Here is a 15,036-nt window from a genome sequence, read left to right as displayed (position 1 = left end):
CCCTCTTATCCAACCAGTAATTTCCTGTGTATATTTACTTAGTTGATGCGCCCCTAATCCTATTAATTTTAACGGAGATGGTTTCCTTGAACTTCCTTCAGCGACGAGGAACATGTACTCGGGTGTATGTGCGACTTGTTTAGATCATAGACTGAAAACTAAAAAAGGAAATTCTTTTTGAAATATCAAGGGATCAGTACCTGTGAAATAAATAGAATGGAAGGGATTGATGTGGAAGATGGCCAGAGTATTCCGCATCAATACAGAGAAACAGTAGTTCCTCATCCAGTTTGGCCGTCTTCCATGATGCCACCGCCACAGGGTCAACACAGGCCAGTTTCTTTCAACATGCATCAGCCACCAGATCTTTAGAGGCTTGGCTTATATCAATACTGCTCCTGGTGTTTGCCACAGAGATGTGAAACCACAAAACCTTTTGGTAATTTATCTATTGTGGATTTGTCTTTGGTAACCATAACTAGATTGTTATCCAATTCTCTGGTGCGTTCTATAGGTTGATCCCATAACCTTATTTATGATGTTTTATTTATTTTTCCACTGTTTATGTGTTCTGTCTCATGAAATCAATTACACCTTATTTGTTTTCATGATCTTTGCACCATGTGACTATTTACTTTAGGTGAAAGGTGAACCAAACATATCTTATATCTGCTCTCGGTATTACCGAGCTCCAAAACTCATTTTTGGGGCCACAGGGTATACATCCTCCATAGATATATGGTCTGCTGGTCGTGTTTTGGCAGAGCTTCTTCTTGGTCAGGTTAGTGTAAACTGTTTATCTATTAAGTATCTTGAAAACCAAAGCATCTCTCCAATATCTTTGACAATCATTGTTGATATTTATTTATCTTCAGCCGTTATTCCTTGGAGAAAATTCTGTTGACCAGCTAGTGGAGATCATCAAGGTGAAATCTCATTTTTATAGATTTTACCTTGTCGTCATTTTCTGTCTGATATAGAAAATTCCTATCATTTGTCATAATATATGTGCTGTGTTGGTTTAGGTTCTTGGTACCACCGTTGTTCAACTTCAAACAAGAGGTATGTTTGTCCACTTTCCTTAAACCAAACATTCTTAAACCAAACCATAACTGATGTTAAGTTCAAACAGTTTCTTAATCTTGTATCTCTTTCTCTCTGTTTAAATGTTCAAAGAGTTATCTGGAGTTTCCCAAGAGCTTATAAACAAGCTAGTACCAGAGCACGTTAGGCGACAGATGAGTGGAGGCTTTTGAGTTCAAGCTGCTCTGTAGAAACAACTTCGAAACTAAGATGCTTTGTTCTTGGTAGAAAAACCCATCAAGCATTTGCTTGGCGCTGTAGAATTTCAATTATTTTAGGGGCCATTTTGTATAAATATGAGTTGGTTAAGATGGTGCAGTGGTCTATGAAAAATGTGTTTATTTGTTATTGTATCTGGTATATTTTATTTTTAATCAATATTATATTATAGAATTAGCTTTTCTTAAACAATTTAAAACAGAACAAATGAAATAAAAACTACATCGTCCACCATACTGTTTACATCTACTATTCTAAATGAAGAAAATAACCTATAAATTCTTGGGGGGGGGGGGTATTGGGGAGAACACGTTTTCTAATTTGGGTAACAACTGATAACATTTGCAGATTTTTCAAAAAAAAAATAAGTTAAATCAATTTCTCAATTGGGAAAAAGATTAAAAAAATCTCAAAAAGAAAGAAAAAATTATAAAAAAAAACAGCATATATGTATTTCTACTTGTAAACATTCTTGAGTGGTGGAAAAAATAATACTCATATTTTTGTCTATGTTTGGTGTTGAGGAGATTCTATTACAAAAGATAAATTTACTTTTATGGAAGAAAAATTAGGAAAAAAATCTATATATACATTGTTCACTAGACCTAAAACTATGGAAACTAATGAAAAATTCAACAAAATCAGGATTCTTTCTAGTAATGATGAAACTTATTACAAATAAGAAAGATACAAGTACATGTAATCCCAGCTTACAATGAACCTGCTCACTACTTAGCAAAAAAAAACTTTTTCCAACAATGTTTTCTATTATAGTTGGATTTTTTCCCCTATCTGGTTAACCCCTCTACTTCATTGTAAACTTTGTATATTCTTCACTTTCTGGTTAGTATATATGCTTCTTGTACAATTACATGTAATCCCAGTTTCCCACTCCAAAACCATACTTCCACACATCAAGCCAGCAATCTGAAATATAAAACATCATAGACATAAACCTTAGAGCTAACACTGTTCTCATTCTTAAACCCTCTAATCACATGTAACTCAATATCATGGTATCTCCATGTGTCTTCATCATCCTCGTAATTACCTGAGACGATAATGCTGGTGGCTATCGGTTCATCTCCCCACCGAGCACTGACGGTAAAAGAAGACGTCGCCGATCTCAACACCAGGAATTGAACCCACTAAGTATTTACCCTGGGGTTGAGATCAGCGACGTGTTCTTTTACCGTCATGAACTGTGCTCTCAGTGGGCTTACACAGCCAGATACAACGTAGCTCCGAAGGTGAACTGATAGCCACCAGAATTGTCGTCTCAGGTAATTTGAGGATGATGAAGACGTATGTGGCTTGTTACATTAGTCCCAGAAAATAACCAAATGTGATGGCAAAGAACCAAATGTGAGCTTCCCGTTCAGTTCATCGGCCAACCCATAGTCCAGGCTTAGCTCCGATAACAAGGGAACATCAAAGAAAAGAAAAAAAAACTTGATGTTCCTTTCATTATCGGAGCTAAGCCTGGACTATGGTCAGCCGATGAACTGAACAGGAAGCTTGCCATCTGTAACTGAGTAGTTTCCGTAGCTTTTTTCTGTATTTTTCTTTTATGTCTTTAGTTGGAGACATTTTTTCAAATCAATGTTCTTTCTGCATGTCTTATCATAGGAGTCTCATTATTGTCGGTATTCTCTCTCCCTGTTTTGCTCCTATGGCATTTCTTTCTTGCTTTAGCTTGGGGTAATATCTCAAATCAATTTTCTTGCTACTCCCCATCTCTTATCATAGGAGTCTCATTGTCTGTACCATTTGCTAGTTCACATGCCAAAGTCTTACCGTTTTAGAGTTTTCCATAAACGCAATCATTTTGTATTTTCTCTTTCTCTGTTTTGCTCCTATGGCATTAACAATGATGCAGATGGACAATATTTTGACAAAACATAAACCTTTCTCTGCTTGTTCGCTGTTCTGTCTTTCCTTCTCTCTCCGATATCTGCAAGGCAAGATAAATGTTCTTTCTACATCTCTTATCATAGGAGTTTCATTGTCTGTACTTGCATGCTCACATGCCAAAGTCTTACTATATTTGAGTATTTTCTTGGAATTTTTTTGGTTGCTAAATTAAACCAATCATATTCAGTGAAGAATTAAGGTAGATTCCATTTTCTAAACCTGCAGACCCATTTATTGTGATAGATAAATACATATTTGGTAAGTTACAAACAAAAGAAATGAAAATTGCCCTAAGAAAAAAGGAAGAAGAAATGAAATATCTATCACGCTACAAGACATGTTTGAACCACACAAAAACTCAAGCGTAATTTGATCGTGTGTGATCAAACTAACATCTTTTTAATTATTTTTGCTTTTACATTTGATCTATATTGTGTGGTATCAACCAAATGTTTTATTTGTTTTACAAAAACCGATATGAGTTTCTTCCAAATTTTCATTCTACATTTCATATTTTTTATTGAAAAAGTTCAGGATATCTTTTTTTTTGTCATTCATTTTAATTTCTAGGCTGAGCTCAAAATTTCTCGAAAATTTTGTTGTAACATTATGGAGGCAGAAGCTACAACTCTTCTTTGGATCATGACATGTTTGGATAATCTTGGCTATGAAGAGGTAATTCTCGAGAGTGAATTCAAAGATATTGGTGAAAGCGTTAGCTGAACCTCGAGAATGGTCAAGGTTTATAGTCTATACCAGAGAAATCAACAAGACAAGAAAAAGATTAATTCGACTAACCATCACTTTCCAAGGAAGACAAGCCAACCAATGTGTTGATCTTACAGCCAGTAAAACCTCTTCATATGAAATACTCTTTGGTTGAGAAGGAGAAACGAATTTATATGAAATATGGTTGAGCTCGAAAAAACAAAAAATATGTGGCTTTATGTTAAAATGATGATAACTCTCCTAAATGAACAACAACAAAAAAAATGGATGACAACTCCTCGATTACTGGTTTCGATTCTATACTATTACATTTCGGTTATATTCTCATTTTCAGTTAACTTTTCCATTATATTATAACATGTTGACGTCATAAAGAAATTATAATATGATATATAGTGAAATACAAACGATAGAACTATTAAAGTGGCAAAATAAGATGATGCAAGAATCTGATATGTGATACTAAAGCAAATAGATATTTGTCACAAAATACAAACGATAGAACTATTAAAGTGGCATAATAAAATGATGCTGATACGCAATACTAAAGCAAATAGATATTTGTCACTGGTCATACTTTTTACCATAATAATAAATTGATTATGCACAAACTGTGCTAGGGTATGCCTAGATATTCTAAGCAAGTCGGTCATAAATACCAATACGTTCTGAAAAGGTACCAAAGAGACATCTAGCAACCTCCTCCTCTACCACGACCGCCACAACCTCCTCCTCCTCCAGACCGCCAGACGCTTATGGTCCAGCATATGGTCTAGGCGTCTAGCTCCAGCATATGGTCTATCTTTCGTCTCATTTTTTTAGAATTTTTTTCACCGGCGCAAACAAATACGGCCATGGCTATTACGGAGAGGGTGGCTGCAACCACCAATATCCCCCAAAATAAACCAAAGCCACTTGTTTGAACGTCGCTCAATATGCTTCGCACCATATTCTCTTGTGTATATTTTGGTTAAGTTTGAGATTTTGGATTCCGTTTTGGGTAAGGATTTATATATACTTTTAGATGTGTGAAAAATAAACAGCCTTATTTGTAGGTAGTTCTTTGAATGGACAATGTTGCGTGGTGAGAAAAATAATACTCATACTATTGTCTATGTCTGGTGTTGAAGAAATTTTCCAATAATCTATTACAAAAAATAAATTTAATTTACGAAAGAAAAATTAGAAAAAAAAAAAATATATATATATGTTCATTTGAGTTAAAACTATGGAAACTGATGAAGAATTCATCAAAACCAGGATCATTTTTAGTAATAATGAAACTTATTACAAATAAGAAAGAGTACAAATACATGTAATCTCAGCTCACAATGAACATGCTCACTACTTAGCAAAAAAATGCTTTTCTAACAATGTCTTATAAACCCTTTAATCTGCTACTATTAACCTCAAAAGCAGCAGCATGTTTGCAGCCAAGTGAAACTTCTTGATTATACCCACAACAAAACATCCAAATCTTGGTATGCATTCACAAGCATCCAGCAATGAAAATGCATGGAACCTCAACTTTAACGGGATGCAGAGATGTGGGTATAATCAAAAATTCTCACTTGGCTGCAAACATGCTGCTGCTTCTGGGTTTAATAGTAGCAGATAAAAGGGTTTAGAATACAAGCTCGCCATCTGTAACTGAGTAGTTTCTGTAGCTTGTTTCTGTATTTTTCTTTATATCTTACCGAGATAGCTCTCCTGGATGCTTTAGCTTGAGGATGATGAAGATACAGGGTATATATGTTCTGATTTATACAGGTCACAATGGTCAGGATAAGCTCCACAGGTAGATCAACATCAAAAGTTAGCAAGTGGGAATCTAGCAAGGCAGAGGAGTATGTACCATGATATTGAGGTAAGGGTGATTAGAGAACAGTGTTAGCTCTAAAGTTTATGTTTATGATGGTTTATATAAGATTTCAGATTGCTAGTCTGATGTGGGGAAGTCTAGTTTCGGAGTGTATAAGTTTAAAGATTAAGGTTTCTACATCACTTCATATTTATACAGACAATAGATGATTCTAGAGCTAAGACAGCTGGACTTGACAGCTCATTACAAAAGGGATTGAGGAACAGGTTCTTGGTAATCCAACTCGAGAAGAAATCCGATGAATGAACAGGATCTTTTAATTTGGAATTGTATTCCAGGTAACTTTTCTGCTTGTCACTGCTAGCTGTTCTAGGCAATATCTTTTTTCTTCCATTTCTGATTAATTTATGAACTTACCATTCTAGGCGAAGTGCTTGGAAACTAGAGAGTCAGTAGCCATTAAAAAGGTTTTGCAAGATCGGCGCTACAAAAATCGTGAATTGCAATTAATGCGACTAATGGACCACCCTAATGTGGTTTATTTGAAGCATTGTTTCTTCTCTACAACGAGTAGAGATGAGCTCTTCCTCAACCTTGTTATGGAGTATGTACCCGAGACTTTGTACCAGGTTTTGAAGCACTATACTATTTCAAACCAGAGGATGCCTTTTTTTAATGTCAAACTTTATACATACCAGGTATGCATTGTTATCTGCCACAAATATTCTTGGTTTTTCTTATTGATCCTGAAACGGGTTAGCAAATATGTTGTGCAGATCTTCAGAGGCTTGGCCTATATCCATACTGCTCCTGGTGTCTGCCACAGAGATGTGAAACCACAGAACCTTTTGATAAGTTGATCTATTATGGGTTTGTCTTCGGTAACCATCACTAGATTATAATCCAATTCCCTGGTGCATTCTATAGGTTGATCCCCTCACTCAACAGTGTAATCTGTGTGATTTTGGAAGTGCAAAATTATTGGTAAGGTTTTACCTTATATATGCTGTTTCATTTATTTTTCCACTGATTATGTGTTCTGTCTCATGAAAATCAATTGCACCTTATTTGTTTTCATGATCCTTGCAACATGTGACTATTAACTTTAGGTAAAAGGTGAACCAAACATATCATATATTTGTTTTCGGTATTACCGAGCTCCAGAACTCATCTTTGGGGCCACATAGTATACATCATCCATAGATATATGGTCTGCTGGTTGTGTTTTGGCAGAGCTCTTTCTTGGTCAGGTTAGTGTAACTGTAAACTATTTATCCATTAAGTATCTTGAGAACTAAAGCATTTCTCCAATATCTTTGATAATCAATTGATATTACTTATCTTCAGCCGTTATTCCCCGGAGAAAATTCTGTGGACCAGCTAGTGGAGATCATCAAGGTGAAGTCTCATTTTGATTAGATTTTATAGAAAAATCCTATATCTAATTGATTTGTCATTTTGATTAACATTACTTTCTGTTTAGGTTCTTGGTACTCCAACTCGAGAAGAAATCCAATGCATGAATCCAAACTACACAGACTTTAGATTCCCACAAGCTCACCTGTGGCATAAGGTATTTTATATGGATGTTACGTTCTAACTTTTCTGATTATACAATAGCTTAGTAGAAAAAAAAAAAAAAAAAGCTGAAACAATACACATACTACTTTATGACCTCCAGGTTTTCCATAAGTGGATGCCTCCAGAAGCCATTGACCTCGCATCTCGGCTTCTTCAATATTCACCGAGTCTACGTTGCAGCTTTCTGTTTTCTTAATTCTTAGAGTGGTTCTTAATTCTTAGAGTGGTTCTCTCTGTTTGGACCTGCACTGTTCAATGATGCTGAAGCTTTTTAACTGACATGTGTTATATTTCCTTGTATAAAAGCTCGAAGCATGTGCTCATCCATTTTTCAATGAACTCCGTGAGCCCAATGCTCGTCTTCCAAACAGCCATTTTGTATAAAATATGAGTTGGTTAAGATGGTGCAGTGGTCTATGAAAAATGTGTTTATTTGCTATGTATTTCTCATATTTTATTTTTAATCAACATTATATATAGAATTAGCTTTCTTTAAACAACTTAAAACAGAACAAATGAAAAAGAACTTCAGAATTACATTTACGATTAACTTCATCTTCAATAAAAAATAACAAATGGAGACGAAAATAATTTATATTTTTGGTGAATAAATATCGTGGCACCACCGTTTTTCCTGGAACAAAGACAGTTGTCAGTGCAGGAGAAACTACAATCGCAGCCAGCTCTGTTAGCGTAAATCATAAATGGGAAGACAGATTTAGAGGAGTACTCATAGCATAAGGGTTCCTGATATCATCTATGTCATTGTATATAGATTTTGATGGTTAGGCCTGCTGGGTATATAAGCTTTGACAGCAGGCCTAACCATCGACGGCATACTTTTTAAGTGTTTTCGCAAACCTCATTCTTGCACTACCCATCTCGGGTTGCCATTGATTCTAACTAGCTTAAACTTATACACTCCAAAACCAGACTTCCCCACATCAGGCCATGCAATTTGAAATCTTATAGACACCATCATAGACATAAACCTTAGACCTAACACTGTTCTCATACTTGGTTTATGTCTATAATGGATTATGTAAAATTTAAGATTGCTGGCCCGATATTAATCGCAAGAAATTAGGTCAGAGATCTTAAAGATTTCTGATACCATGTAATGAATTGGAAAAGTGTATGTGTATTATTGATTAACAAAGATAGGATATTTATGCAAGTATGTAAAGTCTAAACTTAATAGGAGTACTTAGAATAGATTACACAAAATCTCGTAGAAGTTATCTTTCTTTATCTCTATATGGGAAAGTCTGGTTTCGGAATGAAAAACTAAGATTACATGTACTTGTACTCTTTCATATTTGTAATAAGTTTCATCATTACTAGAAAGAATCTTGAGATTTTGAATTTTTCATCAGTTTCCATAGTTTTAGATGGAGTGAACAATGTGTATATAGATTTTTTTTTCTAATTTTTCTTTTGTAAATTAAGTTTATCTTTTTGTAAAAGATTATTGGAAAATCTCTTCAACACCAAACATAGACAACAATATTGGTAAAGAATCATCTACAAATGAAAAATTACATACAGTTATGCTGTTTTTATAATTTTTTTTTTTATATTGTTAACATTTTTTCCAATTCAGAAATGGATTTAACTTTTTTTCTCTGCAAAAATCTGCAAATGCTATCAGTTGTTACCCAAATTAGAAAACGTGTTATCACTATACACTGTATTTTAATCAATTTGTATATCTGATCCGGTAACAATACTAATCTCCAAAATTAGTTGTATCAGTTATTGTTAATGGATTGCGAGGTTATCAACACTTTTCAAGTATTCACTTCACTGCTAATATCAAGTAATGAGTACTAATTACGTGATTAACGTTCTCATTGGAATCACGTTCTCATTGGAGCGTAAGGCTTACGCGCTCTATTTGCATGTGGGTCCACCTTGTATTTTTGAACAATTCTAAAGTTTAGACACATTACGCACAAATACATGATGCAACAAAAAATTTACAATTCATCTTCACTAAAAAAAGCAAATGGAGACGAAAACAATCTATATTTTTCGTGAATAAATATCCAAGAATCGATCGTTCCAGCCTGAATATCAACCAGAACAGATTGCAATAACGAATTTGTGTCCAAATGCTGCTTTTTTTTATTGCGCAGATAAGAAAAAATGCACTGATAAGTTACTGTTTATGGATAAACTTTCAGTTCCCATGAAAACAATTACAGAAGAACAAATTAGCCCTCCTGTCTTATTTGCATATAAATAGTTTAAGATGACTTGGTGACTTCATGTATAGCATTCGCAAGGTATCCCACATTCCCTGTCGTAACACCAGCCATACTGCAACCAAACATCAAAAGCCTCAATGATATTTGTTAACTTTTGAAATGCATCAAAATCAAGAAAATGGACCAAGTTAGTACCTGATACGGCCATTTCGGGTCATGTAGATATGATATTCGCTTGTTAAGCGGTCAACCTGTTTTGGTGTTAGCCCACTGTAGCAGAACATTCCAATCTGTTTCCCCATATATAGATATATGATTATGTAATTGTGTAAATCATATGAGAGAACTAATTTTTTTTTGTAATTTACCTGCTTGGTTACGTGCTCCCATGATAGAGGCGATCCTAACTTCTCAAGGCTTTCTCTCAAAGTAGTTCTCATGCCAATAATCCGATCAGCCATGATCTGTGCCGTTATAGATTTTACACACAGATTATCAGATTTCTAATTGTATAGTTGGATTATCAAACACAAAAGAGTGAACAATGGGTTACAATGTGTTTCATACGACAAGAGTCTCCGTACACATGAAACATGGAATATATTAATTGCAAGCAGAAGGAAGCTATAGGTAAGGCGATAACTATATGGTTACCTTAACTTCCTTTAGCCACAGACTCTTTAACTCTGGGTCTCCAAGAATGGTTGAGACTATTTGAGCTCCATGTAAAGGTGGGTTGCTGTACATTGGTCTAGCTAGTTGCTGCAACTGACTTTTCACAGTAACGGCTTGTTTTTCATCTTCACAAAGCACGCTGCAGCAGAAGACAAAGTAATCAAGCTCACATTCATATCTAACTTCATCACTAAATGAAGAGCCTGTATGGGTACGCTTAATGACATGTTTGAATATCTAATCGGCTGTCTCATACAAGTCGATGACTTTATTCAGTCAAGGAATTTATTTTTGCTGAGAAAATGAATACCTGAGACATCCGACCCTCTGGCCGTAGAGTCCCATGTTTTTTGCATAGGACTGAGAAATTCCAATATGATGACCATCCTCGAGAAAGATCCTAATGGACTTGGCATCTCTCGCTGGATCCCCACTAGCAAAACCTTGATAGGCCATATCAAAGAATGCAAAATGTTTTTTGGCCTGCAATGAGAACTCGCTGTTAGTCTGCGGTGGACAGATCAGGGAGACAAAAAGTGAATGATAGACAGATAACTAATAAAGTATCGACGACTAATCACCTTGAATAGCTGTGATATCTCTCTCCATTGTTCATCTGTAGGGTCTACTCCAGTAGGATTATGAGCACAAGCATGAAGGAGGAAGAACGAGCCTTCCGGAGCATTCTATGAGAAAAGGCGTAGAAGATAATTAGGATGCTATTAACAATAGTAAGATGTAAATATGCTTGCCGAAGAAGTTGTTCTTGCTAACCTTCACATCGTCCATCAATCCTGAGAAATTCAAGCCTTTGGTTTCGGGATGATAGTAATGATATGTCTTCTGAGGGACATCTGCATCTCTCCAAATGTTGTGGTGGCTGTTCAAAGAAGACAACATACACTTACAGAGTACACGGTCTTGGGTTAACATTGGAAATGATCAAAGTTAACTGTATGAAACTCACTTGGACCAGGTTGGTACAGGAATGTAGATCTGTGAACCGGGACAAAATCGTTTCTGGAAGTCTGCAAACAGTCGGCATGCTCCAGTTCCAGACAGAGCTTGAACTGCAGCTATTCTTTTGTCTTTGATAAATTCAGAGTCGTCTCCATAGGCAAGCTTCAAGGTTTCCTCCACCATTTTGACACTCCCTCCCATAGGAAGGTACTCCCTTTAGAACAATAAATATAGTTCAGATCAGTCTTACGTTGTTCTTCTTACCATGATGCATACAAAATCAAGCGTCACTTATTTTAAGTACCAAAACGAGAGAAGTTTGAACCGAATTAGACATTTTTATCTGAGGGCATTCTCAATTGCATAGTTTTAACAAGCATGCGACACTCTGCAAAGACAATTTTCCAGCCTATCACCACAAGCTATAAATTATCCAAAAAAAAGCATATGTGCAGACTTAAAGTATATTGTAAGGTTTTGGTTGATCAGCTGAAGTCAAGGTAAACAACTCGATAAGAAACAAAATGTAGACTCAAGTGAACTAAAAAAGCATGAAACACTATATAGGAAAAATAGCATCAGCTCCAGAAACAAACATCTAGCAAAATCTTCTTCTCTACGTGCAAGGATCGGTGTCATTTCCACAAATCCACAAATAATTTATATGACTTGCGGTTTCTAATACTCTGTATTGTAAAACGCAAACCAAACCGTATCCGGAAGAGTGAACCCAGCGTCTTAATATATGACTAAACATAGCTCTTTTGCTTTGACAAAGTAAGAAAAAAGAGAAAAGTAGCTATTTTGATTCCAACAAAAAGAAAAGGAGACAGTAGCAAATTAATCCTTTCTTCACAGGAACTTCACCAGTTAGCAGCATAAACATTAAAATTAGCTCATTTGAGGAGTAAAAAGAAACCAAACAATCTTACATGAAGGAGCTCCCAGCAATCCTTCGCTCAGCTTCTCTGACACATTCCAAGACAACAGGCTTGCCATTATCATCACGATATGCTCCCTAAAATTGATTTCCAGTTCAAGGCATAAGCAATACAGATATCTTCATCAACCAAAAGCAAACAGCTCTACGCTAACTCCTAACAATTTCAGCTCAATGGGTAAAAAAGCGCCAAAATGTTTAATTTCTGTTTATCCATAGGACCTCGCATGGATGAATTTAAGGTCAATTCAGAAACATTAGCCAGAAATGATCTCTTGGGTCAAAGGAAAAGCAATTAGCCGTTAGATTTATAGTAGCAGGGAGAGAAGAGAGAGAGTGACTCACCACACCAACATTAACTTTATCGGGACTAGGATCAGCGAGAAAAGCCTCGGTAACTCCGAGGATCGGATCTTTAGGAGCAGGCTCGACGTTCTTCCACCATGAAGACATAGATCTCAAGCTGAAATCGGCGGAGATCGGATTCATTGCTCGCCGCGAAGCAGCGTTCCGGATTGTCATCGCCATCGCCATGAATCTTCTTCGTCTCTACCTCTTTGATGTCAAAAACACAAACGCAGGCGGAGAGAATCGTTTTATATTAGGGAGCGTTGGAGAAGTAGCGACTCGTTCGAAGTTTGGCAGATGAGGACGAAGGAGAGACGCAAGTTGCTTTGAAAAATGGCCTTGGACTGTGTGTGAGATAAGATATAATATAGATTAATAAAAGAACCTTAATAAATAAAATAATTAAAAATATATATATTTTGGTTGTTTTGGATTTATCTGTCTTCTTGTGTCAGATTTCTTGCCCTTTTAATCTTCTTCCAACACCTGAATTCCGTATATAACATGTTACCGTATATATAATTTTCACTGTTTATAAAATTGTTTTGAATTACGGTAATATAGTTATATTTAAGTCAACTAGAATTAATATTGCTGGACAAAATTCATTTTAAATCGGTTTGAACAACCTGTTACAAAGGAATCCACTAACACTTATGACATATGACATATGGCAATAAATTTGTTAGATTATAATCGAATGTGTGTACTATGCAACAATGAAAATAGTTTTGTCCATCCTGATCAAATATGACTTGGTAATTAAGAAGATTTTCAACAATATGTGTGAACAAGGCAAGAGCTCTTTTTTTTGGTTGACAAAAATTTATAAATACGAAATCTCATGCATTTTCAAATCTAAAATAGCTCAATTCTATCTCAATTAAATTCATATAACAAGAGATAGCAACCAAAAAATAGTCAAAAAAAATTAATATTTTACATAAATTAGGTATGATTGGCAATAATACCAATAAATTCAGAAAATCAGTTCGATCCAAGAGATAGTTAGTATCATTCACACAAAGCAAACAACTAATTTAATCCTACAATGAAATAGAACGAAGTAAAACATAACAAATATTGATTTGATAGTCAGAAAAAAACTTATTTTGCACTTTTTCAAAATTTACCCAATTATTAATATTTATCATAGATTGTCACTTACATCCTAATTTGTATATGTGTCATCATTTTTCTCATCCAACTCATCTCTCTCTTTCTCATCTAACTCATTAATCTTCTACTCATCAGGCTCATCATCGTCAGAGACACTCCTTAATTGATTCGTCGACATACTCCCTTTTTGACTTGTCATCGTTAGACTCCTTGTCTAACTCATCGTCAGACTCTTTCTCGAACTCATCAATCTCCTCTTCCAAGTCATCACTCTCTTCCTTGGGAGAATTATGTTCATAGTCTTCATCTTCACCATAAAAATTACAAGTTCTCGCCCAAGTGATAAGGGCACAACAAACTGATTTAGTTATTGTATAATCTTCAAATGTTGAAACCAGCAACAATGTTGGAAACGGATTAGAGAACAAAGACACTCAAAAATTTGTCAATGAAAATTAGAATCCAAGCAAAAACTCAAGGTATCTCGGTACAAACCTTCTACATAAGATCAATACTAAAAGTTTGATTATAAATAAAAGATACCAAAGATTTAAGAGAGATGCAATCTTTTAAATTTTTTAATGAGTCTAATATAATGTATACATAAAATAATAAAATATTTTTGTATGTGTATATACTGTATAAATACACGTTTAGAGAGTACTTTGTTAGTTATGATAAAATAATTTACCATCAAATTTTTTTTTTAACATGCTAACTAAAAACAAATCATCAGACAGGATATAGTTTTACAAAAGTGGTGGACCTTACAAAAATAAAAGAAAATATCTCAGATAGTAAATCTCAATCGTACGTTTCACATCACTCCGGCGATCCCGAGTAGAACACTCCACCAATTTGTTGTAACATGTACAGCAATCTCATCATGTACATGTTCTTCAACCATTCTTATGTAATTACCAAGTGATAAACCAGGAACTTAAACTCCTCTTGCAAATAACAAAAGTTCGTTAATGTCCGAAAGCAATGCTGGAATGTGTATAATCTAATGCAGAGATGGGGAGCATAGACGAGCCACACATTAGGTGGCATAATACGCCCATCAATTTTGTTAGAAACATGATTTAATTTTTATACAAATTTATAAAAGTGAAGTTATTTGATTCTAAATCTTTTCACAAATAATATTTTGAGATTATTTGATTCTGAGACTTTCAAATCAGATTCAATAATCATAATAGATTTCTTTTTCAATACAATATTGCATGTGTTTCATACTAGTTGAAACATTTGTCTCTTGAATTTATTTTTCCTCTTTTCCCACTGCTTCCCAAGTTTGTAGCCGATAACCCAAAATTGCCATTTTCCAAGATGCTTATTCCACACACATTATGAAAAGAAAAAATGATATGGTTATATGACTAAGACTTAGGACACCACATCATGTATTCAAAATTTTGTATTAGGCCTCTAAT

General features: G+C 35.0%; 1 protein-coding gene and 2 pseudogenes across 1 annotated transcript; 2 read left to right on the top strand and 1 right to left on the bottom strand.

The window, feature by feature from the left end:
* LOC112090228 overlaps positions 1–1,256 on the top strand; it is an 8,450-nt pseudogene extending 7,194 nt beyond the window's left edge.
* Positions 1,257–6,093: 4,837 nt separating this feature from the next.
* LOC112081570 lies at positions 6,094–7,732 on the top strand (annotated as a pseudogene).
* A 1,627-nt stretch (positions 7,733–9,359) lies between these two features.
* On the bottom strand, positions 9,360–12,829 carry LOC18027286 (aspartate aminotransferase, mitochondrial). Its single transcript, XM_006410137.2, has 10 exons — positions 12,479–12,829; positions 12,126–12,211; positions 11,201–11,407; positions 11,008–11,113; positions 10,815–10,919; positions 10,544–10,716; positions 10,213–10,372; positions 9,927–10,022; positions 9,754–9,848; positions 9,360–9,670 (listed from the first exon to the last, which is right to left on the bottom strand). The coding sequence occupies exons 1-10, from the start codon at positions 12,665–12,667 to the stop codon at positions 9,598–9,600; spliced, it is 1,290 nt and encodes a 429-aa protein (XP_006410200.1). The 5' UTR covers positions 12,668–12,829; the 3' UTR covers positions 9,360–9,597.
* Between the last annotated feature and the right edge of the window lie 2,207 nt (positions 12,830–15,036).

This window comes from Eutrema salsugineum, unplaced genomic scaffold (assembly GCF_000478725.1).
Source record: "Eutrema salsugineum unplaced genomic scaffold, Eutsalg1_0 scaffold_10, whole genome shotgun sequence".
NCBI lineage: Eukaryota > Viridiplantae > Streptophyta > Magnoliopsida > Brassicales > Brassicaceae > Eutrema > Eutrema salsugineum.
Note: the sequence above shows the minus strand (reverse complement) of the source record. Positions and strands in the feature narration are given on the sequence as shown.

Bases quoted from the DNA above. Each gene is read 5' to 3' on its own strand.
- LOC18027286 (XM_006410137.2), bottom strand. From the start codon at position 12,667: ATGGCGATGGCGATGACAATCCGGAACGCTGCTTCGCGGCGAGCAATG. The intron at 11,408-12,125 runs GTAAGATTGTTT...ATTGTTCTAAAG, and splicing joins ATTGCTGGGAGCTCCTTCAT to GGAGTACCTTCCTATGGGAG. The intron at 11,114-11,200 runs GTGAGTTTCATA...TTCTTTGAACAG, and splicing joins CCTGTACCAACCTGGTCCAA to CCACCACAACATTTGGAGAG.